The 27,840-nt window shown below is 38.9% G+C and overlaps 1 protein-coding gene across 1 annotated transcript; it reads right to left on the reverse strand.

Moving 5' to 3' along the window:
• Nucleotides 1–1,986: 1,986 nt before the first annotated feature.
• On the reverse strand, nt 1,987–27,492 carry grin3a (glutamate receptor, ionotropic, N-methyl-D-aspartate 3A; the record flags this gene model as incomplete). The annotated part of the gene is made up of 9 exons (XM_084104940.1): nt 1,987–2,814; nt 3,592–3,662; nt 3,823–3,987; nt 4,592–4,743; nt 4,879–4,994; nt 7,037–7,182; nt 7,268–8,318; nt 14,157–14,761; nt 26,779–27,492. 9 exons carry the CDS (start codon nt 27,490–27,492, stop codon nt 2,478–2,480), a joined length of 3,357 nt encoding a protein of 1,118 aa, XP_083961066.1. The 3' UTR covers nt 1,987–2,477.
• Between the last annotated feature and the right edge of the window lie 348 nt (nt 27,493–27,840).

Here is a 27,840-nt window from a genome sequence, read left to right on the forward strand (position 1 = left end):
TGCTTGTGTTCTTACGGTCTTTGAAGCACCATAAAGTTTTACAGAATAAGATTTGTATGAATTATCATACATACAGTGGCACGAAAAGGTTTTTGATATTTGAAATTCTCTTTTGATTTATATTTGGAGAACAAAATGGTTGGTCATTTTCAAAATGAAATGTTGCACAAATGAAAACATTTAAATTAAAATAGTTAACATAGGCTCCCTATAATTAACCCTGTGAAAAAGTAAATGAATATTTGTAAAACTAATAACTGGCTAGACAGACACAGACATCTCCATAGATTCACTCTGCCAACACTGCGGTTTTTGCACACTCTTTCTTATTGTTGAATTATGAATACCTTAGCTGGTGCTTGAGATGCTTGTAGTTCTGTTAAAGCTTTTCTGGAATGTTTTGAAACTTTCCAGATGAGGTGCGCCAGTAACCTCGAAGTCTTTTCCATTTAGAAGTGAAGGCTTATAGAGTCCAAGAACATTAGAAATATCTTTGTAATTCTTTCCAAACAAATATATATATAATTTTCTTAGCTGTTTTGGTATGTCCCTGTATAAATTTTTGCGGGGGGGGATTCAAAGTTTTGTTGTTTAGTGGTAAATATTACTGTAAAGTTCAGGGGAGGAGGAGGCGGGAACCGGCGAACGGTCAACATAACTTTAATGACAAAATAAAGAAATCACAAAACGAAAGTAAGGCGGCAGCCCCTCATGGATAACTGCTGCATAAACAGAAACAAAGCAGCAACATAAATGTCCCAGGCCTTGTCCTCTCTCATCCTTCACTGTCATCACTCCTCCTTTTATCCTTCTGGAGCTCCTCCGTGGATTTCAAGACCGGTGTGACTCGCAGGTGTCGCTCCACGCTCTTCTGGCCTCGCTTTGCTCCCACGGCTCCCTGCTCGTCACATATACCCCATCGCCCTTTGCAGACTGCGCTTCATGGCCTTCATGGTGGCCGCAGTACCTGGGGGTAAGTATAGACGAAGAGAGAGAAAAGGAGAAAGAAGGATACAGAGAGACAGAGGAAAGAAAAAGAAGAAAACAAATCTTGGTCCTGTTCACAAAACGTACTTCAATCCAGTCCTCCACCAGCTGGGTGAAATCCTCTGCAATGGTGGTGGCACTGTGGACGGCCCTTAACTCCACCGTCTTCTGACTGGAGGCGACCGCTCCTTCCATTTTGGTATCCGGCAGCGAGTCCCGCTCCATTCTGCCTGATCTTCCCCATACGGTGGACAGGAGCAGACCCCATCAAACTGTGGCGACTCCTCTGGCTCCTTCCGATGGCAGCCGTCCCTCTCATGCTCAAGCAGAAAGCAATGATTTCATCCGTCCCTCTCGGCAAGTCACTCCTCGATGGCACCACAGATTTCCCACAGCGACAAGGGCTCTTTGACAGCGCATTCCTCCTTCCTCCCGTGTTTCGGCACCAGTGTAGCAAAGTTCAGGGAAGAAGGTGGCGGGATGGCTGAATGTTCAACGTAACTTTAATTACAAAACAAAAACAAAAACAAAACAAAAGCGGCAGCCCCTCATGGACAACTGCCACCTAAACAACAACATAAATATCCCAGACCTAGTCCTCTCTCGTCCTTCATTGTCATCTCTTCTCTTTTTATCCTGGAGCTCCTCCGTGGGACTCGAGACCGGTGTGACACATTAACAATCGCTCTACTGGCTTTGCTCCGCTCCCATGGCTCTCGGCCCCGCCCTGCTCATCACATACACCCCATCGCCCTTCGCTAAACAAAAACAAAACAACAACATAAATGTCCCAGGCCTGGTCCTCTCTCGTCCTTCACTTAAAAAAAAAAAATGAACTGGAAATGTTAGTTGGAATCAGAATTGGAAACCAGAACCATTAATTCCCTTATGATTCCTATCATGGTCACACCAGATCTCATCCAAATTAATTCATTATATTGAAAAAGACACTTGAAACTAATTTTTGAAGATTTGAAAGCAATAAATCTCACACAAACATATCTCAAAGACATTTTAATTTATAGAAACATAACCATTCAAGGTTAACAGCGTGTGTTCAAGGTTAACTCTTTCTTGTTACAACTCCAGAGACAACGGCGTGGCTTTCTTCTTAGAATCAATATGCAGGAGACGCTATCATACATCACAGTTTGACACCTAAAATAAATGTCATTTTGACACATGAATGTCTTCCCTTTAGGCAGTTTTTTTCTCGTCCCCACATAAAAACAAGGTATCCTCAGAATTTAACTTCTGGGAATACAGAAATACACACTGCTTATATCCAATTTGACTCCCTCTGTCCCTTTTTCAGGTTCGGTTCAATGAGGAATAAAAATAAAAATAAAAAAACTAAATAAAAAAAGACTTCAGAGAATGTGTTGAGAAAGTCTTGCTCCCCTTAGGAGCTGCAATTGAAATAATCACCCAGTAGGTCCAAGCCTTTGAACAATGTAACCTATAAAACTCCAGCCATATTTCCCACAAGTCTAGGACTCGGTCGAAATCTCTGTCTTCTGATACTGCTCCAGATCTTTTTTCTTCTTCATGGCAAGCTGCAGTTGCTTTTTGATAAGCTGGATTTGTGTTTCCAGATCTGTCAATTCCTGTACTATTGGGTTCTGGGCAAGGCCCAGCAAGTCGGTTCTTCCGTTAGATGTGGCCTGTAATGGAAGCTGTCTCTTCTCCTGTGGGGACAGCAGTTCTTTACAATGCGAACATTCCAGGTCATTTTGTTGTCCCTCTTGATTGGACAGTTTTTGCCTGTTGCTGTTGGAAGTTCCCAAAGAGTTCCATGGCATTTGTTGGTTGTTTCCAACATTGCAGCTTAGTCAGGACAAGAATGATATCACAATATCAGTATATAAATACACATTTTAGGAAGCATGTTATGCAAAGTAATAGTTGTGATCATTTACTCAAACTTATGTCATTCCAAATCCATATGACTTTCTTCTGTACAACACAAAAAGAGAATTTTTGAAAGAAGGGTTGCACTTTTCCATGCATATGAAACAAAACTAATTTATTTTTTTACTTGTGTGCTATTTTAAGTGTTCTGAAGGCATATTATATCTTTGGGTGAGAAACTGTCAATGAAAATCTTCAAATCTAACCTGGCTTTCCTTGTCGTGTTCATGAGAAATGCAGAAATCATGAATGAATTGTTCTTGTGGGTCAAATCTTTTAATGAACTGCCTGATCTGTTTCACAAAATTGGTCTAATAAAAATCAGAACAACAAATAATGCCTTCAAAAGACTTATACTAATATTGTAGCACACAAGTCATGTGACTAATTGTATGATACTTAATGGTGCTTTATGTCATTTTTAGAAGTGCGAAAGCTCCTATTTATTGTAATTACAAGAAAAAGACGAACAAGGACATTCTTCAAAATTTCTCTTTGTGTCCTGGAAGAAAGATTGTCATATCAATTGCAGAGTTAAATTAAACCTTTTAAAACCTTGTTTGTTAACATAAATAAAGCTGAATAGAATATGTACACTTAAATTGAAAGAAGCACAATTATCCGAGAATGACACTACTTCAGGACTTGAATTCAATGTTGCTTGAATGCTAGACAGTATTTAAAACAATTTACCTTTTCTCCGGTTTTGCAACAGTCTGTAATTTGTCTTCTTTGAAAGTCGGGTTAATTGCTCGATGTAATCTCTGAAAAACAATTAAATTAAGTATTATTCAGGGAAGAAGTGCTGAGAATTTCAAAGTGAATAAATGAGGAAAATCATTCCCTTACTACTACAACATGTTACCAAATTTACATGTAATTATGTTTAATAAAACCAGCCTATAACTCTACAAATGCACATACTTGACTGGTGTGGAGCCAGTACTTATAATGTGACGACTCCGGTATTCTGGGTATCAGCCAGCGATGGACGATGTGTTCACCCAGTGTGGTGAGGAGAGACAGGGCCACTCCAATGCATAGCATGACAAATAACCCTGAGAAGTGCTTTATCCCCATCTGTAAAGTCTGGGAATGACAACGGAAAGTCAAGGTTAGAAAAGAGGAATAGTTCACCCATGAATAAACTTAAGCATTTAGTCACCCTCACAAAGAACCCCTTATTATTTAGCAAAACACAAAAGGAGATCATCTGCACAATTTAAGTAGCCAGACACTTCTCTCAAACACTAACACACGCACACGCACTCATACACAAATGTCAGAAAAATGATTTAGTTGATTTAGGTTTTTTAGTTGCAGTCCTAAAAAAGACATGCCCTTCCATAAGTTCTAGCCATGAATTGTGCATAGCCTAACTATATCAATCATATTGATACTTTGCACGTGACGTCAGTTGTACTGGCTGGCGGGCAAGAACGTCATTCTCTAGCAACGAAAACCAGTAAACTAATCAAGGATCTTGCCAGGACGTTGCCAGTTTAAATATACAAAAGTTGGTGTTTTGAGGTGTACACGACATGTCAGATAGTTGTTGTGCGATTGGATGCACTAACCGCGTTTGTTGCCCGCCAGATATCACGTGACTGCAAAGTATCAATATTTTAACAGCTTTATCGAGTGAACATCAAACTGAACGCATTTCTGATTTTCAGTTTGTATCATGACTTACCTCTGTGACTGCAAAGCTTCTTTTACCACAGGGTACCACCTTGTACCACTTATCATGTAGCGTGTCCATAAATCCATCAGATTTGTACTGACTGACCAACTCAGAGATATTTGAAGTCAGAGGAGAGTTCTGTTTGAGCCCAATGCCATAGCCTGTGAACAGAAGGACAATGTTTATTTTTATTATTATTATTATTTTAGCTATTAGAGCAGCATGTGCACTATAGTTCATTCACTCTGTAACCCATAAACAAATACCAAGCGAGTAAGAAATGTTCATTTACTTGCCTTCAATTGCAAATGGCTTTCCCACTGTCAGCATTTTGCAGTCTGCATCAATAGACACTTCATAGTCTAAAAGAGCTTTGTCCATTATAAAAGCATCCAGCTTTTGGGGATCATCCCTGGAATAGTATCAAACAGTTTGCTATTACACAGTGACACACAGACAATATTTGCTGCAGTCAGTGTTTTTTTTGTTTTTTTGGATGTACAATGTCATGTAGTCACAATATGAACTTTTGATCGTTGGATCAGTCCATTAGTCCTGAAGTCCTCACAATGAATTAAAACTACTTGAACCAACTACCTATTCATACTCATAGAAGGGAACATAGAAAGTCCATAACCTGACTTTACTACTAGCAGTTGCATCCTTGTTTATCCTAAGGAATTCAAAATGTTATCTTGCAAAAACACGTGTTGGATTGATTGAAAAGGAGAGACCTTGCTAACCTTCTTAGGGAAATGTTGCAAATTTCATCTACTTCTCCTGAAATCTATTCATTCTGCCCTGCTTGAAGGAATTATACACTGTGGCAATATTTTGGAGTATGTGGTCTGATTTGAGGGCTGCATCAAATCATATCCTGAAGGTTGTGGAAACTCAAAAGAGAAGTTTCAGACTTGCAACAGAGGATATGAAAGGAGGAAAACTTCTTTAAAATTTAGTTAAGTGTGGCCTGTCGAACACTTACGTGACGTCTGAAAACTCTTGCCATTGACTTGTTTGCTTTGGTCATTCCTACAATTAAATACTTATATTAAAAATCCCAGTTGTACAAATTGTTGGCCAGAACTTCTAAAAAACAATAACAACAAAATAAGATTGTGTATGTATAGAGAAAGCATCAACAAATAAAACAAGTTTTCTTTGAATATATAGCTATAACGGATGGATGGATGGATGGATGGATGGATGGATGGATGGATGGATGGATGGATGGATGGATGGATGGACGGACAGACAGACGGAGAGATAGATAGATAGATAGATAGATAGATAGATAGATAGATAGATAGATGATGGACGGACGGATAGATAGATAGAAAGATAGAAAGACAGACAGACAGACAGACAGACAGATAGATAGATAGCCAGACAGACAAACAGAGAGATTAATACCTAGGATAGCAAAATCTGTGGGTGGTAGATCCTTTTTCTTAAGCACCCAAATATGCGAGAACATGCTTTTCACACAGCTTATTGCGCATGAAAGAGAGGGAAGACGCATTTGCACTCAGGTGCATTCATTCATGCTGTTTGTGGAGTTACAGTCTGACAGCAATATTTTTCAATTCTTGATTCAATCTGTTCATCTGGATGAATTACTTTACTCATTTAACCTGCATGCTAATAAGAAATTTAGCACATTATAAGCTTGGAACTTGTTGGAATGAGTAAAAGTATGAGCAATATTTACAATCCTGTGCTAAAATTCAGGCCATAAGTAGACATATGCATTTATATATTTAGGATTTATAAATTATACATTCTGACTTATATCTGACTTAAACTATATCTTAAACTTACAACTATATATTCAGGATTTACATTTGTATATTCAGAGTTATAACTATATGTTCATATTTATACTTATATATTCAGACTTATAACTATATATTCAGATTATATATATATTCAGATTTGTAACTATATATTCAGACTTATACATTCGGATTTAAATGTATATATTCAGGCTTATAAACAAATATTAAGATTTGTACCTATATAATCAGATTTTCATTTATATATTCACTATTACATATAATTATTTAGTGTTTGATCGTATATATTATAAGTCCAGTAATGCATGTGAGTCAGATCATTGAATGAGAAGGAATTTGTGTTTTGCACCTTAAAATGTATGCTTTGCAATGAGTTAGATAATTTAACAAGTAGACATACAGTATGTGTTCTGCATGCCATGTAGAATGTATGCTTTGCAGTCAGCCAGGAATACGAGTAGGAATATGCGTTTTCTCACAGTTCAAACATCAGTCAAACAAGTCTATTCATTCCTAGTCTTGTCCGGGGAAACCACATGGATTTGTACAACATAGCAAGAAGGGAAAGCCATCTAAAGAAGGACATGGTAGAGGGCATCCAGTGAATTAGTGCTGCTTCAGTGGTCGATGCCACTTTGCAATAACGATTACGACTTACTTAAGATGATCTATTCCATCAGGGGTTGTAGGGACATTGTATCGTCTCATGTATTCATGCATCTCTGGAAAGCTTTTTTTCACATAGTCCTCAGCGCTGCTCTCCCGAACAGTTCCAAAGCGGAAACCTTGTGATGGATGGTGGAGCTTGAAAAGCAAGAGGACCATATTCAGCAACCAGCAAGTATATTTTTAACCTCTTAACCATTTGAAATGCGCAAGTTACTCTTACCTTGGGATCATGTATACCTGAGAGTTGCTCGTAGGTTTTCTCACCAACCATTACAGCAGCGAGATTAGCTGTGTACGTTGATAGGCAGAACAAACAGAAAATGGCCCAGAGGTTCATGAGGAATCTGCCAGTCCAACACTTTGGCGGCTTAATGGCGGCAGTCCTGCCGAATAAGATTGAGTAGCAAACGTTTAGCGCAGAGGAGAAAGAAAAGACACGCTCCCTGTTCCTCCCCCTTGGGGTCATCCCGAAAGGGCTTTTCCACTCGTACAAGGTCAGGAACACGGCCGTCAGATGTAAAGACACAAATATTCCGAGCCACATACTCCAGTGCAGAGGCCACATGAAGGCACCAATGGGTGCAGCAGTATCCATAGTCCTGACAAGGATTCCCAGGCTGGTGGAGAAGAACGGGCTGGTGAAGTCAATGACCTGACTGCGTGCTGAGTTGATGCTGAAGGAAGTGACAGCCAGATGCGCAGCCCCGCTCATGAGGTCCCCGACCAGCCCTGACCAGCGACCGCTCTTGTAAGCTCCGTATTTCCCATCTCCCACTATGTAGAGGTCAAACTTAAACCCCATGTCCTCTGCCAGCTTCTCTAAAAGATCAATGCAATAGCCATAGCAACATTTTTTAAACTCCATGGGCACGGTGTCATTGGCACTTTGCAAACCCTGAAAAAGACTTTCCAGCAAGGCTGTGTCGTTTGTTTGGGGGTCAAGGCACAGCTGGCCAGCCGGGCACAAACCTTCTTCATCAACATCTCGGGTGAAGACAAACGGGTGTTCTACCAGGGTGACGACTCGCAAGTGCAGACGTGATGAATGCCGCCAGTCTCCCCCTGGCAGAGACTGTCTCTTATTAGGCCAAACACCGTAATCCATTACCACTTTGCCTTGCTTCCAGTTGCCGAGACGCGTCCACATGGGCTTGCCTATTGGGTCATGCTGAAGATTCCATATGAAGTGATGGCTTTCAGAGATGATGGTAGATTCCTCTTGAACACTGATGTAGCCGCTCAGGCCATCAAACAACGTGTTGGCCATGTATCTGAGAATCAAGAGAAAATAGATTTTATCCAATCCAGTCTAATTCTAAAGGAAATACAGCGTCAAACCAATTTACACCTAATTTTATAACAAAACACCTCTGATCCAAAGGCCTGTTCACACCAAGGACTATAACTATATCTGTATAGTTTTAATAATCATTCTATATGAGAATAGCAGAGTCCACACCACAACTATAACAACACAGATAAATTATATTGTTCATTTCCAGAATAATTTTTCCCAGTTGAGGAACGATAAAAGCTTTGACAGCAAAATCAGAATCCATCTAAAGGGGCTTTCGGGTAGCATCGGGTAGTTCTAGGAACTTAGTTCTTAGAAGTAGCCAGCAGGGTGGTTCCCCGAGAACTAATGGTTCCCTTAGGAACCTGGTTGCATTTGTAGTACCATCAGCAGGAACTCTTAAGTGACTTAAGTCAAGCTTGTTGTTGTAACTTTTATTTTGACGGCACGGCAGACCTTTATTTTGACAGCGCTCCCATTCTCCGTGTTCATTAGTTTACGATCTGTCTAACAGTACTGTCTAAAGCTGCGTTTCCACCGATATTACCCGGAACAATCTGTCCCAGGAACTTTTTTACCAGGAACTTTTTTACTTTTTTCCCCCTAGACCTGGTTGCTAGCCGCGTCAAGTACCGTGAAGATTACGCAAATAGTCCGGTGACGTAGGACTGTGAGCGACTTTACAGTTCCCACTGAATTTCATCCTCTGAATTTAAGATTAATAAAGCCTGAACCTCGTCGTCGGTCCATCGGTTGTATTTTTTAAACTCCATTATTGATTCGAATAGTTACTGTTACTTCGAATAATACTGTTACTGCACGCACCGCAACAGATGGTGGTTGAATAAAATGCTGCGTGGAGTCAACCAATCAAAATGTGTCATGAACTCAACCAATCAGCATGTTCAGTGCCCAAGTCCCACCCCTGAAAGCTCCTGCACTTTGAAAAAGTACTACCTCGCGAGCAGGGACTTTCGGATGGGTAAATATTTACCCGGAACTTCATTTAGACCTTGGTTCTTGCGGTGTAAACACACAGAGTACCACCCCAAAGTTCCTAGATCCTGGGGAAAGTTCCTGCGGTGGAAACGCGGCTTAATACGTTATTAGATATAACTGTTATACATAGTAAGTAGACAGTATATGAAAAGGATTAGCGTTTGCCGTGTGTCCAGCGTTGCTAGCTGAGCTGAAATACATAATCATGTTTTGCTTGGTCCCCTCAAAGTTGTGTTGAATTTTCTCCTTAGCTTAAAGGTTAAGAGGCCCATCTATCACTGTTTTCCATGTTCGTAGAGTTAGTTTCTGGAGTAAATTATATATATATGATCTGGTATGATCTGATCTCACCATCATCGAGTCCGTCTGTGATTACATGAAGAAACAGAAAAAATTAACATGCCTAAGACTTTTGCACAGTACTGTATATATATATATATATATATATATATATTTATTAGGGGTGTAACAATATATCGTGTCACAATATATCGCAATACAATAATGCAACAATATGTATCGTGGATGGTGATAATATATATTGTGGATAGTTAGGAAGTTTTAGTGTCAGTACTACATTAAACTACTATATATAATATTGAATATAATTTATAATAATACAATGGGGGAATATTTGTGGGTCCTGATAGGCCAAATGTCTGATGTTACCAGTAAAAAGTGGCCGACATTATACATTATTTTAAATATATCTAGTCAGTGAAAGAGTGCAAGAATATTAGTCTAAAATAATTCTGTATTTTCAGCTTCAGAATCATGAATATTGTTATTCTGCTGTCTCTATTGTGCATTGGGTTTCAACACCAAGTCCATCCTATTCATTTACACACACAATGTAATATCAAATTTAGCATTTTAATCAACAGTAAATCTTTTGTTAACCTTTTATCATATGTCTTGGAGTATCACAATAATATTGTATCGTGATATGTATCGAATCGTGACATGAGGGAATCGTTACACCACTAATATATATATATATATATATATATATATATATATATATATATATATATATATATATATATATATATATATATATATATTGAAGGGGGTGGATTGGAATCCACTGCTGCTTCAATGTATATTATAATCAAGGTATTAATCAATATTTTTCCTTCTAAATATCAAATGAGTTGAATGACTTCTCTGGAGATTTTACTTTGTTATAGAAGTTACCAGTGTGATTACTGAAATGTTCTTTTCATGTATTCCTTAATGTCTGTATTTGATATCTGAATGCAGTAACAGTGCTTGCTTATTTATCCCGGCTTCCAGAAATGAAATAGGGACTTGTTTTGTGTTTCAGAAAGGTCTTCAACATGTTAAAACATATAGGGGTCACTGAAGCCAATAGTTTAAGGGACCATTTCTTTGTTAAAGCCTTACTTTCCAGTTAGACTAAAGTGTAGCTCTCCTTGAGAGAAAGAACGCATTATCTTGATGTTTTGAGAGGACTCTCCTGTTTATAGTTAGAGCCTGGCCAAATCCAACCTTGGAAAAGCTGTGTGTTGGTGTGTGTGTTAATCTTCTTGGTTACAGGTTAAGGAACCACTGGCATTATTGGAGATTGACTGAGTTGTTGTTCTGGACATGCTGGCGCCCAGCGACTCAAATCTGACCTGGAAGGTCTGAGTGTCAGCTGCCTAATCAATGGAGATATGCTTCAGTGTATCTGTTTATGTGTGGAAAATTACTATGTTTATCTTTTTCTTAGCCAATCAGAAACTGCAACCTGAAGCAAGGACATAGCTTAGACCTTGGTGTAGGGTATAACTGCTGTGATCTTTGTAACTGTAAGTGGGGCGGCCTACGAACTCCTGTGTGAGTCTTCTGCTGATGAAACTGCAAACTAACTTCAGTAAAACTTTTCTTCAATTTTTTATAATTCTGACTCCGGGTCTTCTTTCAAACATCTGGTCCTTGGGTCCTAAACTATATATATATACATATATATAAAAAAGAGTTAGTTTCTGGAGTAAAAATATACAGCTATATAATCTGTGTTTACACAGCTTTTTTAAAAATGACGTGTGTTGGTGTTTCGCAGGTGTTCGGCCAATCAGTGTACACTAACGTCACTGGTAGTTCCTATAGTGCTGGTTTAGACCGACTCTGAAGTAGGAGGTAAATTAGTTCCTCCAAAAGGAGTTTCTAGAACTAAAATCGTTCCTAGTTCCTGTGGTGCGAACACGCCAAAAATCCTGGTACTTCCACCAGCAGTTCTAGGAACTATGAAAAGGATCCTCCGGTGCGAAAGCCTCTTAACTTTAAATAGCTCGAGGATTTAAAGCAGCAGACGAAATAGCAGTGTGTGCTTACAACAAGCAGAACATTGTCATGCGTTGGTGTGGTGTGGTGTGTTGGTGTGTACATACAGGTATGTACTGTAGTTGCCTTTATTTTGCATGATACATCCAAGAAAGATACTTAGTGTAATTATCCAGAACAATTACCACAACACCACAAAAACACTTAAAATACCACAAAACACAAGACCTAAGCAAACTTGCACTGATCTTAAAAACTATCTTAAAATATGTCAGTGCCATTGTTTTGTCTCAAGATGCACACCAGTAATGTATTTTTCTAAGGCATGTTTATAAAAGCTACTGAAATATCCTAAATGAACCAAGGCCTAGTCTTGGCTCAGGGTGCTTTCACACTGGCAGTTTAGTTGGGAACGGGGCACAGATCGCATGAAAAATTGCTAATGTGAACACTGTCATGTGGAACCGATCCCGAGACTACCTGGAGGAGGTGGTCTGAGTTCGGTTGCACTCGAACCGTGTCACGGTTCGCATAAATGTGAAAGCAACACGGACTCGGGTGCCTGCGCATGCGTTTTGGCTGATTATGATGTATTTAGTTAAATAAAACGCATGTAAGGGATGATAGTGTTGATGATTTACTCTGGATACGAGCAAGAGTGAGCCTTCAGTCTATTCGCGCATAGCGTGTGGAATCAGGACAACAAATTAATGCAAATCCACTGTCTCCTCAAAAGAGTTTGTTTGCAAGCAGCAGGAAACCACCTTATGTGTCAAACACACTGTAAACCTGTGTTGTTCACTCAGCTGTACATAATAGCACCAAATTAATAAAAAAACACAATATATTGACTCACGTTCTGTTTTCTATCATGCGCCGTGCACGTCTGCGATGACGTAAGATGCACGCAAATGCACCAGGGTTCCATAGAATCAAGTTGAGTGTGAAACCAGACCAACGCTGTGGGGGGCGCTGGGAACAATCGCGCTCGAGCTCAGACCGCAGCAAACGAGTCCAGTGTGAAACCTGGCCTTAGAGTAAATAGCTGCTTTCTAATAATGAAGCCCAATATTTTATAATCAAATTAAATCCTAATAGATACAATTTAAGTCCCACCCTATATTATCTATAGTTTGGGCAGTAAATATAAAATGGCATTACTGACTTTCATTCACTTCACTTTCCTGATGCATTGGTGTTTTTGTCACATTTTTGTTTTAATGAGATCCTTATTTTGGGCCATATAAATACTGCTCTAATTGCAAAATATAAAATGGACTATATCATCTGGAATAAATAAATAAATAAGATACTTCCCCTTAAATGGCTCCTATGTAGTTAGCTGCGTTTTCTTAACATATAGCATTACAGCATGGCTTACTACTTTTCTTCAAAATAGAATTTTTAAAATTATCATTTATCTGTAGATTGACCATCTCAAATGATTAGCAACTTCAGTAAATTCAGTAAGATTAGTAAACTGTACTATTTAGCCTTCTTGACTGACCTTCCAATTTAGGGAAAAGGTATTGTTGTGTCTTGTATTTTTCTCTCTTCGATTTAGAGTTGGTTTTTTTTCTTTTTTTTCTGCAACGGTGTACCTAACGGTAACCCTGTTAAATCAGTAATGATAGGAGTGCTGAGCATGTGAAATTTAAGCCCTGAGGCAGTTTGGTTAGAAGTTGGTGAAGTTGTTTCCTGACAGTGCAGTGTTGGAGAAAACACTCTTGATATGCTGTCTTAAAAAGCTCTCCTCGGCTGTGGATGAAGAGGATAATCCTTATAGAATATGCAGACGTGCTGTATAGTCACTAGTCACAGATTATCAGAATTCTGACATGGTTCATTTGGTCTGTCAAAAATGGTCAAATTTTACATCATGTAAAAACTAACCTTTCTGAAAGGTTGGTGGAAAGTGAGAGGGTATCTATGTTCCTGCTTTCTCTGCTGCCTTCTAAGACAGCATTCAAAATGAAATGGAACCTCACAAGTGACTGATTTGGAATTATGGATTACTACTTCCTCAGCAATTATATGTCTCGTACATATAGCACTCCTTAAGTGCAGGAAACTTTACTTCCAATGGAGTTTGGTATTAGCATGTTGCTAAGCTAATGATGTGACACTCTTATAAGCATAAAAATGTGATGTTCTCTAAGAATTTGGCCGAAAGAATGTACACTTTTAATTTTTTTTTTCTTCCAAAAGGGTTTTTTTACAGTGATGCCTACAAGAGCAACTTTTGGTTCCCCAAAGAACAGTTCTTGGTTACCCAAAGAAAATATCTATTTTGTTCAGTTCTTAAAAGAAGAATTTAATAATCTAAAGAGCCTTTTTCCACTATAGGTAACCTTTAGTGCAATGGAAAGATCCCATGGCAGTTAAAGGTTCTGCATGGAACCATAGAGGCAAAAAATTACTTTTTTTGTTAAGAGTGCAGCCCTCGCATTCGGAGCATGCCAGTCATGCTATTTAAATAACACAAATATTACAATTACAACATCAGACAGTGTGCCAAATAAAATACCTGGACAGAAAGGTTCCTGATGTGAGATTTTTAGTCTCAAGTCTTGCCATACAGTTTGTGATGCCAGGAATCAATGCCAGCTCTGGAGACACAGTGGCAGCTGATCCCACTGCCCGCGCCACCAGCTCCAAAGCATCCTGGACATAATGATCCAGTGAGGGCTCACCCATACGACCATGTGCAAGAAGACCCAAGGGTAGCCCCTCTGTCCGTAATTCCTCCACGTTTTGAGAGTCTCCTATAATCCAGCGGTAATCAGGAAGGATCAGTCCAAACTTTGCAATGGTGGTAAAGATTCTCCGTATATCCCTGATGTCACATCCAAAGGTCACTATAGTAGATGTTGAGTCTTTGATGGACTCCAGTTGACCTTGAAGGGATGTTTGAAAGTCACTTTTGGAGCTGCTGTTGGTGGATATTTTGAGAACTGTGCCCAGATGAAATTTGGAGCTGTTATGGAGCAAGAAGACAAAGTCTGAAATGTTCATCTGTTGACACATCACCAGACTGACATCATACCAGTTATTCATGGACAGCAGGGAGAAGATGAGATCTGCTTGAGGGGTTTGAGGATTTTGCATGGCCATCTGGAAATGGAGTGGGTTCTGTTGGGAAGAAACAAACAAGGATATCATTACAAAGAAATTTGTGTAAGGATGGATCACATTGGTCAACAATCCATCATCAATTGGTCAATAAGTGACGTTGACTAATTCATCTAGACTTTATTTGTTTTTATATTTAGCAGCAGTGCTAAAACTAGCATGATAATTGTGTGGTATGCTTTAGCTGTTATATGGAGTTTTGTGGTCGTTATTTTAAGTAATTTATACATGTTAGCTTTGAGGTCATCTATGTGATACTGGGATTCTAAAAGTTGTTGAAACTAACCTTTAGCAGACATTCATTTTTAAATTTACAATCCCTTACTTTTGGGAAAATCAACCAGAAATATTGATGACTTATCTTGCACTACACTAATTGAGAATGCCCCTGCACCTAACATCTGCCGCTGACAAGCAAGAATGAAATCATGAGGTGCATAACAATTGGAATATTTATGCCGTTTTGTAGTATAAATAGTTTGGGTAGTGTGTATGCACTCAACATTCCAACATTAAGAAGTGCACTTATTTAACTGGAAAAACAAAGGATGGAATGTCGGACACATTTGGACAACTGTTGCAGCCATCAGACTCAGATGCTGGATGACAAACATGCCATCTACATGTCATACTAGACAGTAGAGTACATAGTGCGTAGTTTAAGTACATTGTGTATATAGTGTATCATTTGGGACACAACAATGGTTCATGACTGTGCTGCATCAAATCATAAATTCAATTCCCAAGTCCCACCCAAACCACCCAGTTTCAATAGAAAATATGTCAAGGCAAGAAAGACATGTGGGACTTTTAACATGCAGACGGGTTGTATTTAGGAGTCAGATGAATCTAAAACCTAGCCTGATAATTATACTTGTGTAATTATATATATTTTAAACAGATTGGTCTACTACTCATTCAGGCAATTCCCCATTAAAAAAATGGGCCAAGCCAAAACTGTCAAAATATTTAGTGGTCTTTTAATGGTCTTAACCATTTTAATCACAAATCACTGGCCAGGAGATTAGCAGACTGTAGATAAAAAGTAGCAGCACAGAATATATTTCTCCAAACTGCAGACAGCTTTTTACTGGAAGAAGAGTCCGTGCTGTTCCACTCGATGTTGATGGCTTCAAACAATGGAAGCTTGTTTCCGCCACAGTATAAAAAATAAAAAAAATACTTGTGACTTTTTATCTCACAATTCTGACTTTATTTCTTGCAATTGCGAGTTTATATCTCACAACAAGCATTCATATCAAACAGTTCATGAGTAACTGAAAAATGTCTCCCAGTTAGTTTGAGTTTAACGTGAGACCAAATATTCACTATATGGTTCAAATCTGTACTCTGACCAGGCCAAAACATGTTCTCAAGCCGCTTCTTGGTTGCCTTTGCAATTTGTCTTGTTGAAAAATAACATCTGATCATTCCTCTTTAGATAAAAACTTTTCATTTGTGAGAAGCAAGCCATTTTGCAATAATCTCCTGTACTCTAAAGCATTAAATGAATTTACAAAGTGAATTTGCTCACCCATACCAGCAGCTAAAAAGGCTCTCCACACAATGACACTCTTCCTCCATGCTTCACTGTGATAGAGAAGCATTTATTATTATACACTTCCCAGCCAAAACAAAGTTGCTGTTTGGATTTAAATAAGCGGATGTTTAAGAGTCAATGATTGGATCATTATTGCTATGATTATTATGTTTCTAGCATGTTATATGTTTGGCAACAGTTTTAATAATGGCAAACATAATAATCACTCCAATAATGATCCAGTCATAGACTCTTAAGCATTTGCCGATTTAAATCTAAAAAGCGACTTTTTTTGTTTTTGGTCAAGGCAGTGTATTTCTCACCAGATTTTTGAAGACACCACTGGAACATCACCATGCAACTCGTGTTTTATTGTGATTCATCACTACACACACACAAATATCTATATTCTAGCCAAAAACATTCTGTCTAAGATGTTTTAATGCATTTTCTTAACTTTTGCTCATTTCCTGACCAATAATATTTGGGTTTTGCACATCTTTTCCTGTCTGCCAAACAAAGGGAAGGCATGAGTTTTAGGTCCAACAGATATTTATCGTAATGCATGATTTGATGGACTGTCTCCGTCTGTTTGCAGATTGAGTTTCTGAAGCAGATTCTCCTCTGGGGCAAACAAATATTTTGATTTTCAACATGATGTCCAATTGTGCAATTCTCTGTCCCTGAAAACAATTACTTTAAGCGGTCTCTGCTCTTTTTCAATTTGTGATGCATTGAAATAGAATTGTATCTAGAGGGGCAAGAACTTCAAAACTAGTTTAAAGCATTTGAAACTTGATAAGTCCTTATCCGGGTCTGATTTTTGTTTAATTTTTGTTTAGCATCTCCATGCCATATTTAACTGCATCATGCTGCTTTAAAGACAAAGGCCAGGTTTCACAAAAAGGCTTAGATTAAGCCAGGATTAGGTTCAATTAGGATATTTAAGTAGCTTTCATAAACATGCCTTATATATATATATATGAAGAGTTCAGATGCAAAAGCCTCTAAGTGCCATCTGAAATTTTCTTCTAGAATGATCATTTTTATCAAGCTTGTATATTTAAGTTCAATAATTTCACTTAAAGGCAGGGTAGGTAGGAATGGTCTAAAAAACTTATTTTTCAAATTTGTTTAAACTTTATGTACATATCAATACATAATTAAAATGTAAGTACTCTGAAAAAGAAAGTATAAAAATCGAGTGTCTGTAGACCTCTCACGACTGTTTTAAAGACAGTTCATTATTTCCATTCACTCCACCCCCTCCCTTCTGGGCTCCTTCCAAAGCCACGCCCCCAAAACACATGAACGCGCGACTCCAACCGCTGAGCTGAAGAGCATTATTTACCTGAGACAAGCAGAGAGGAAGGAGCACAGTGCATGTAGTGACATCATGTCAGAATCACATGTAATAAAAAAATCTAATGCTAATTGCTTATGAATATAAACAAATAAGATGTATTTTAGTACTCACTATCAAGCTAGCATATTGATATTGGTAAATTTAAAATATATATTTTTTGATTCGCTAACGAGCTAGTTATATAAGCTAAAAACAGGTTGCATTGATACACTTTTTTACATTACCATCAGTTACATTGTGATGAAGATGAATTTCGTGTAAGATTCATAACATATATGGTGTTCTGCATGTAGGGGTGGGAGATATTGACAAAAATGAATATCTCGATATTTTTTTCCAATATCTAGATATCGATATTCAGGCGATATTTTTGCCATCCTTCAAAGAAATGTGAGCAAACTGGCAAAGAAGGTCCAGTTGGTCTTTTGACTTGCTGCATTTGACCTATATTATTCTAGGCTATAGAAAAAAACAATAAAGGAGCTAACTAAACAGAATCTGTGGCAGCCCCTACTTTTTCCACTTACAAAACTTAACTAGGCACTTCTTGCAACAGTGATTATTAAATCAAACATCAATATTGTTGATGATCAATTCAAAGTAAAAAAAAAAAAACATTTTCAAAACGGTATAAATCCATTAATTTTTTTCCCCAAAACGCTATAAATCCATCTTTTTTTTCTTTTTTTTCTAAATTTATGGTTTGTCTTTTTAAAAAAGTTTTTGTCTTTTATTTTTCGTGTTTGCATTTATGAGGAAAAAACAATATTACTTGACAGTTCTCCATTATGGACGCGAGCGCTCTGAAAGCTGCACTAAGACTTTCAAACTTTAACAGAGATCTCAAAACAGAAAGCACAAAGCCTTTCTTTAAAACGAATTTCGTTTTGGATTAATTGTATCTTAATTTTAATATTTTTTTTTCCATTAATTCATTAATATTTTCATTCCTGGATTAAATACATAAAGTAAATATAGGCTATCAATCACAACATAAGGTGCTTGAACTGGAGATTATATCATCGTGAACCGAACCGTAGCCTCGCCTCACAGGCCTAAAAAATGTGGAATATATTTACAGAAATCTGGTTCTAAACAAAACCATCCAAAACAAAATAAAACTATGTAGCCTAATAAATGTGCATTTCTCCGGTGCATGCGTTCACTAGCCTACTGCGAAGATCGCGAGTCAAATATCGTCAACTTCATCTTTGCAGCCGACACAGAAATTAATAAACAATTAAAATGTCTTATTGCAATATTTTACACATTCATAATCATTACTTTTGCTGGTTCTTTGAGGCAGCTTTTTAGGTTTATGGCGTTTTGGAAAAGAGCTCTTCACGTACAAACACCGTTTCACCAAGGCACAGCAGCCCTTCAGCACATAAGAACAAAAAGAGAAAAAGCACGGACTTACTAATTACGAAACTTTGATGTGGTTGAACAGGTGAAACAGTCACAAATTCCTTTGCAACTCAAACCTTCTCACGAGTTATGAAGAAAGAGAACAGCATTTCAGTTTTCAGCGCGTCCTCCTTTGATTGCTGTGTTGTGACTGGAAAAGTGCATGCAGGAGCACATGCGCAAAATGTAGGTTTGTAAAATGTCCTTTTGTAAAATAAAAATAATTTTAGGGCGAAGCAGAGGAGGTCGTGCAAGAGGCCGTGGCGTGCAACTAGGGTCCGAGGAAGTAGAGGCCGAGGACGGGGTGGTCGTTGGAAAGCTACGCCGATATTGACACGCGTTTTATTTCTTTGTTTATCCAAAGACTTTTTGTTCATTACCTTTTCTTGTACTGTCTTCTTTTTTTGCCTTGTTTGCCTTCACTAACTGCATGCCGGTAATGTGAATTTTGATGGCTCTTTCTCTGCCATTGTTTTGCTATTCCTAGGTTCTGTGCCTCTCGAATTCCTCAAATCAAACGTGCGCGCGCAAGTGGGCAGATCCCGTGGCAAAAGGGTGGTTGCCATGGTTGCGAGAGAGAGTGACAGTCGCCTAAGCCAATCCTTTGATTCGTCCCGAATCGAAATAATGAGCTGTGTTTAATACAGATTAAACGGTCTAGAGTCACTTGATTTTTATACTCTTTTTTTCAGAGTACTTACATTTTAATTATGTATTGATATATATAGAAAGTTTTAACAAATTTGGATCTTTTATTTTTATAAAGTCCTACCTACCCTGCCTTTAAATGGCAGTGCAAATTACCTATTAATTGTCATTTAAGTGACATTACTTAACTTAAATATACAAGCTTGATAAAAATGATCATTCTAGAAGAAAATTTCAGATGGCACTTAGAGGCTTTTGCATCTGAACTCTTCATATATATATATATATATATATATATATATATATATATATATACAGTGAGGAAAATAAGTATTTGAACACCCTGCTATTTTGCAAGTTCTCCCACTTAGAAATCATGGAGGGGTCTGAAATTGTCATCGTAGGTGCATGTCCACTGTGAGAGACATAATCTAAAAAAAAAAAATCCAGAAATCACAATGTATGATTTTTTAACTATTTATTTGTATGATACAGCTGCAAATAAGTATTTGAACACCTGAGAAAATCAATGTTAATATTTGGTACAGTAGCCTTTGTTTGCAATTACAGAGGTCAAACTTTTCCTGTAGTTTTTCACCAGGTTTGCACACACTGCAGGAGGGATTTTGGCCCACTCCTCCACACAGATCTTCTCTAGATCAGTCAGGTTTCTGGGCTGTCGCTGAGAAACACGGAGTTTGAGCTCCCTCCAAAGATTCTCTATTGGGTTTAGGTCTGGAGACTGGCTAGGCCACGCCAGAACCTTGATATGCTTCTTACAGAGCCACTCCTTGGTTATCCTGGCTGTGTGCTTCGGGTCATTGTCATGTTGGAAGACCCAGCCTCGACCCATCTTCAATGCTCTAACTGAGGGAAGGAGGTTGTTCCCCAAAATCTCGCAATACATGGCCCCGGTCATCCTCTCCTTAATACAGTGCAGTCGCCCTGTCCCATGTGCAGAAAAACACCCCAAAGCATGATGCTACCACCCCCATGCTTCACAGTAGGGATGGTGTTCTTGGGATGGTACTCATCATTCTTCTTCCTCCAAACACGTTTAGTGGAATTATGACCAAAAAGTTCTATTTTGGTCTCATCTGACCACATGACTTTTCCCATGACTCCTCTGGATCATCCAAATGGTCATTGGCAAACTTAAGACGGGCCTTGACGTGCTGGTTTAAGCAGGGGAACCTTCCGTGCCATGCATGATTTCAAACCATGACGTCTTAGTGTATTACCAACAGTAACCTTGGAAACGGTGGTCCCAGCTCTTTTCAGGTCATTGACCAGCTCCTCCCGTGTAGTTCTGGGCTGATTTCTCACCTTTCTTAGGATCATTGAGACCCCACGAGGTGAGATCTTGCATGGAGCCCCAGTCCGAGGGAGATTGACAGTCATGTTTAGCTTCTTCCATTTTCTAATGATTGCTCCAACAGTGGACCTTTTTTCACCAAGCTGCTTGGCAATTTCCCCGTAGCCCTTTCCAGCCTTGTGGAGGTGTACAATTTTGTCTCTAGTGTCTTTGGACAGCTCTTTGGTCTTGGCCATGTTAGTAGTTGGATTCTTACTGATTGTATGGGGTGGACAGGTGTCTTTATGCAGCTAACGACCTCAAACAGGTGCATCTAATTTAGGATAATAAATGGAGTGGAGGTGGACATTTTAAAGGCAGACTAACAGGTCTTTGAGGGTCAGAATTCTAGCTGATAGACAGGTGTTCAAATATTTATTTGCAGCTGTATCATACAAATAAATAGTTAAAAAAATCATATATTGTGATTTCTGGATTTTTTTTTTTAGATTATGTCTCTCACAGTGGACATGCACCTACGATGACAATTTCAGACCCCTCCATGATTTCCAAGTGGGAGAACTTGCAAAATAGCAGGGTGTTCAAATACATATTTTCCTCACTGTATATATATATATATATATATATATATATATATATATATATATATATATATATATATATATTTATTATTATTATTTTTACATATTTTAAAATATCTCAGTTAAAACTGCTTAAACATGCATTTTAGTCTGGGACTAGGCTTAAGCCTTGTCTGTAAAACGGGGGGAAATGTATACAGCCTAAAATATTTGATTTTGATTTCAGAAATGTTGCTCATTTCATGGGACCAAAATTTATTTAATTGTTGGGTTTTCCTGTTACTTAATGTCCATTGGCATGACCAGTGGTCAAAAATGTGCTTTATTGACTCTTTCAGGTCATTCCCATGGAAATCAATCATACCCATCAAAATATGGATGTATAGTAACACCGATCAGGCATACCATTATGACCACCTTGCTAACATTGAGTTGGTCCCCTTTTTGCTGCCAAAACAGCCCTGACCCGTTAGAGGCATGGACTCCACTAGACCCCTGAAGGTGTGCTATGGTATCTGGCACCAAGATGTTAGCAGCAAATCTTTTAAGTACTGTAAGTTGTGAGGTGGGGCTCCATGGATCGGACTTGTTTGTTCAGCACATCCCACAGATGCTCAATTGGATTGAGTTCTGGGGAATTTGGAGGACCTCAAACTTGTTGTTGTGCTCCTCAACATTCCTGTACCAGTTTTGCTTTGTGGCAGGGCGATTATAGCAGCATGGGCACCCTAACTGGTCTGCGGCTATGCAGCCCCATATGCAACAAACTGTGATGCACTGTGTATTCTTACACATTTCTATCAGAACCAGCATTAATGCCTTGAGCAATTTGAGCTACAGTAGCCCGTCTGTTGGATCGGACCACATGGGCCAGCCTTCGCTCCCCACATGAATCAATGAACCTTGACCGCCCATTACCCTGTCATCAGTTCACCACTTCCTTGGACCAGTTTTGATAGATACTGACCACTGGCCCTTGTCAAACTCGCTCAAATCCTTACGCTCACCCATTTTTCCTGCTTCCAACACATCAACTTTGAGGACAAAGGGCCCTATCTTGCACCCAGCGCAATTGACTTTGTACACTGACGCATGTATCATTCCTATTTTGCACCCGCGCAAAGCGCGCTTTTCCCTCCACAGAAGCACGTCGCTAAACTAGGGAATGAACTTGCGCTCCCTGGGCGGTTCAGCGCAAAAAAGGAGGCGTGTTCCGGCGCAAACGTTCCTTCATGCTATTTTGCAGGTTTAGAAAACAATTGCGCCACTAACCAGGAAAAAATAGTTTAAAGTCAGTGGCGCGTTGCGCATGTTATTCATATGCTATTTTAAGGGCCCATGCTTGGCCATAATCAATGTAGCGTGTGCACAACGCGCATACACTTTGATTCTCTCATCTACACAGAAGCAGCAGTTTTCATTTTTGCAAATCATACATTATTATGATAGATAGATAGATAGATAGATAGATAGATAGATAGATAGATAGACAATTTATTATAAAAGCATACATCTAGCTTACACATTTACCCAAATTATCATACACCTTTTTAACCGAAGTTAATTTGGGTGGGTTTCTCCATCCCCAACGTCCCTGACGAGAGCGTTGGTCTCCTTGGCTGTGAACCGCTCCTGGCGCGCGTCTGGCAAATCCGCCGTTATAATAGGAATCCGCTTTAGAACAAAGCGCGTCTGCTCTTAAAGGGAATGTGAGATGACGCTCTGATTGGTTTATTTCACGTTACGCCCAAACCACACCTATGAATAATGAAGCTACTTCAGACCAACCCATTTTAGATTTGCGCCTGGCGCAAGAGTCATTTATCCCGCTGGGAAAATAGCAACAGCGCCAAGACCCGCCCACAAAGTTACTTGCGCTTTGCGCTTTGACACTTGCGTTTCAGATCGTTAAAATAGGGCCCAAAATGTTCACTTGCTGCCTAATATATCCCACCCACCAACAGGTACCGTGATGAAGAGATCATCAGTGTTATTCACTTCACCTGTCAGTGGTCATAATGTTATGCCTGATCGGTGTATATCAGATGTGAAGAGAACTTCTAAACGTTTTCCCACTAAGTACAGTGGAGATTCAGCAACATTTATTACATGAAATCTGGAATCTCATTGTTTTAATTATATAATAGCCATTAATAACATGACATTGTCCTGCAAAGGAAATCAAGACCTTAAAAAACCCTGGCAGATGAAATGCTTAGTGGAGCCATTTAATTTCCCCTGGGGCTGCAATTATGAGATGGCAGAAAACAGGCTAATCAGAATTGATTAAGGAAAAGCTGTCCAGGGATTTATTTCAAGATGTCTTAACGAAGTCAGACTTATTTTCTGTAGGAGTTGTCATGAGATCTCAATGACTTAACCAGTGGGAGAGCAATAAGTACCACTAACAAGTTAAGAAGAGACACTTAGGGCCCTATTTTAACGATCTAAGCACATGGTCTAAAGCGCACAGCGCAAGTCCACTTTTGCTAGTTTAACGACGGGAAAAATGGTCGGCGCACCCAGCGCATGGTCTAAAATGGTTGTCCCTATTCTCTTGAGTAAATGGGTGTGTTTTGGGCGTAACGTGCAAAAAAAAGTGAATTAATTTGGGTAATTTCCCATTCCCTTTAAAAGCCAGTTGCGCTCGCGCCATGGCGGATTCGTTATTTACATGGCGGAATTTGCAAGCGGAAAAACTGACCGCTTCTCTAGCGAGTAAACAGATCTACTCGTGCGCGAGGTTAAAACGCGTGAGCAGACCATCTACGGGACAATTCCACCATATCTTTATGTACACAATATTAATCTTTACATTGTATTCCTTTTATTGTTAATATGTGGCATGTTTGTGTGCTGCTGCGCGTCCCTGTGTGTGTAATAAGCAGAGTGTACGTGCGTTGTGGACCCGCCTATAGGCTCATATTACTAATACGCCCTTTAAATAACAAAAAAATAAATAAAAATACTGCGACTAATAAAAATACATTGACTTTAGACCAGGTTTCAGTTGGTCAATGGCGCAGTCTATTTCAGTTGCCTCAAAATAGCAACGCACCAACAATGCGCCTGAACACCAGGTTTTCAGACCAGCAGCCCATGGGCGCACAAATGGGCGCAAATGCATTTGCTATTTAAACAACGTGATGCAGGACGTGAAAATGATAATTGCGTCGGGCTGAAACTAGCAAAACGCTTGCATCGCACCTGACGCTGCATTGCACCGGGTGTATGATAGGGCCCTAAGAGGTTTTGAGTGGCTACATCATCCGGAATATGTTTTATCTTGAAGGAGCCCGTGATTTGCAAGCTGGGATACAGCCAGATATTAGCACTGTGTCATAAAAAAGCACTGGAGGGTGATACAATTATGTGCGTTTCAAGCAGTTTTGAAGATGAATTGTTAAAAATGGCTGATCTGATAAACCCCAGTTCTTCGGGCCAGTGGAGAATAGCTTGTCTTTTCAACCTTGAATCCTTCAAATTATTCTGAAAGGTATTCAGAATGACAAATGATAAATCAATCAAATGGTGTAAAATAATATAGTTGTTATCATGGTCTGATATAGGCGTGTTTGCTTGTTTATAACAGGTTTATAAACACAACATACTTTTTATGAAGAAATCAATACATTTTAAATCAGTAAACCTTCAGGAAGGAATTTAACTGTAAATTGTAAGTGGGCTACAAACCTTTTAAACGGTGTTAATCTTACATCGTTTACTTTCTCAAAATGGGATTAGTCTATTATTTCCTTATTCTAGGATCTTGATTGACACTCAACAGGGACTGAAATTATTGGAAGCTCGTGGCAAAAATGCCATCAAAATAAACAAACATTCCCTCAAAAATGAAGTTATGCGGAAAAAAATGCCCCGGTATGAGTCCCTGATTATTATATTTATAACAATATAGTTAAGCAATAAGCTATCACACGAGCAAGAGTGCTGTTTCCCCCTAAAAAGCATATTGCAAATGTGATATTGATATATAAGTTAATATTAAGTTACATTTTAGACACATATTGTCTGTTTTTGCTCCTTCAACGAAAATTTCTCCAAACAAAGAGAAATCTGACAGGATAAATCTCCATGTAAACAAAGACCTGACCAGAAGATGGTGCTAACTTCAAAAGATCAGATATAAAACAGCTCAGCCCTCAGGGCATTTAGCAAAATGCATTTTTACAAACACCATGTGCCACAGGTATCTAAATTGCTGTTTTGTGATTCACTTGGTTAACATATTAATTTAATAAAATATATCCAACCCCAACTGACCTCAAACACCATCAGTGCTAGTTAGAGATCCAGATATAGGCAAATGTATAGTGAACATTTGATAATAACCCTTAAAAAATCAGCTGCACTTATAAATAGCACTGGAGATATTTATGCACTAAATGTGAAAGATGCATAAAAATTTACCCTGGCATTTGTTTTGACAAATTACATTTATTGTTTAGTTTTTAAAAGTTACATTACAATTTCACTCACACCACCAAACACCACCTCTGTCATCAGACTGCAACTTACAAATATAAGTCTAAAATATTAAATTTGAGAACATATGAAAACAGACATATGAAAATGTATTTACTTAAAATTATATATTTAATTAAAATGACAGGAGGAATATGCTAATTTAAAAAAGAAAATATTTTACAGCTGTGTTATTTAAAATTGTAATATACATTTTCTGTCTGATGATGGTGATTATGGTTTAAAATTATTCAATATTTTCAGTTCCTTATTAATTGAATCATTACTATTTGTAATAATTAGGCTATTGTACACGTTATTTTTGTATCTGATATGTATTAAGTAATCCAAGGGAAAATACATTTTTTGAGAAGCAGAGTGTAATCAATGAGTGTCATCACGCATTTATAGGCTACTGTCCGTGTTGCATAAACCCCAAACCCTACTAAAAGTGTATTCATTAATGCTTCCAACGAATCCAACAATCCCATTCCTCAATTCCAAACATATCAACATGTTTCCTCTAATTCCACTAATGCAGTTCACCAACATTGCAGCATTTATTTACATTTCTACATGATTTTTTTTTTTTTTTTTTTTTTTTAATGGTGGTGAATACATTTGCAGTAGCATTTCCTGAATAGACAGTATAAACATTTATTATGAACATAAACACACCTGACTCTGGCGTCTGAATACCTTCTGGACGACGCTGATGACTGGAATCTGTAGCGTTAAGGAAATAAATTCCAACTTCACCAGTTCGTCCCTGTTTTGTGGAAACGCGATGATGGCAGAAACTCCTTGCACGATGACAGTGTGGCAAACACTTTGCAGGAACGACACAGGATCACCACTGGCAGATGTAGACGACGAGGAAAAGGAGAAAGCAGGGAGTTCTCCAAGTCCTGCTTCCACAGCCATGACTATCTCAAGGGTGAGGTTGTAGGGTAAAAGCCCCACCAGTCGATTGAGAGTCTCTGTAGCGAGTAGAACAGAGTCTCGAGGTAGAAACACAGCATCCGTACCCACTTGTTTGAGTGCGGTTTTACTTTTTGAGGCCTTTTGGGGGTTATTCGCTGAGCTTTTAGTCCTAATACCCCTCCAGGTTTGTTCGTGCACACTTTGGATGACCATGTCCCACTCTTCCCGCGTTTCCCTGTCTGCATCCCAGTCCGCATCTCTCCCGCTGAGATGATCCTGCCTGAATACTCGAGGATGCAGGTGCAAAGCTCCGACTCTCACAGTGTGTCCGATCCTCTTCAGAATCTGACATGGTTGTGGATGCGCCATAGATGCTGGAGGAACAAGGATCATTATCAATGCGCTCGGCGCAAGTAAGGAGAGCCACACCAACCTGCCCAGCGCACCCCAAATCCAAGAGCCCGGCATTACTCCAAACAAGGCTCGCTTAAGGTCTGGAAACGACGGGATCCTCGTCCACCTGCGCGCCCGGTGGTTCCTGCACAGCGCTGGATAGATGATGGATCACCGGTGAATCTCCTAGACGCAGCAAAGTTACGCTCCTCTCCAACAGGCTTCTGAGGGATCGCCAGCAGTGCACATGTCCAACGCGGCTCAAAACACCCGTTGCTCATCTCAAAAGCGTTTAAGGGCGAAATATTCCCGTTGTGAAATAATCAAGAGGGTGTTGTTTTCACGCGCTCTCCAAAAAACAGGCGAAAAGGCAGCTAACTAAAATGCAAAGTGACTGTAAAACCACCAAAACGCTTTTGTTCT

This window comes from Abramis brama (assembly GCF_963993115.1).
Source record: "Abramis brama genome assembly, chromosome: 25".
NCBI lineage: Eukaryota > Metazoa > Chordata > Actinopteri > Cypriniformes > Leuciscidae > Abramis > Abramis brama.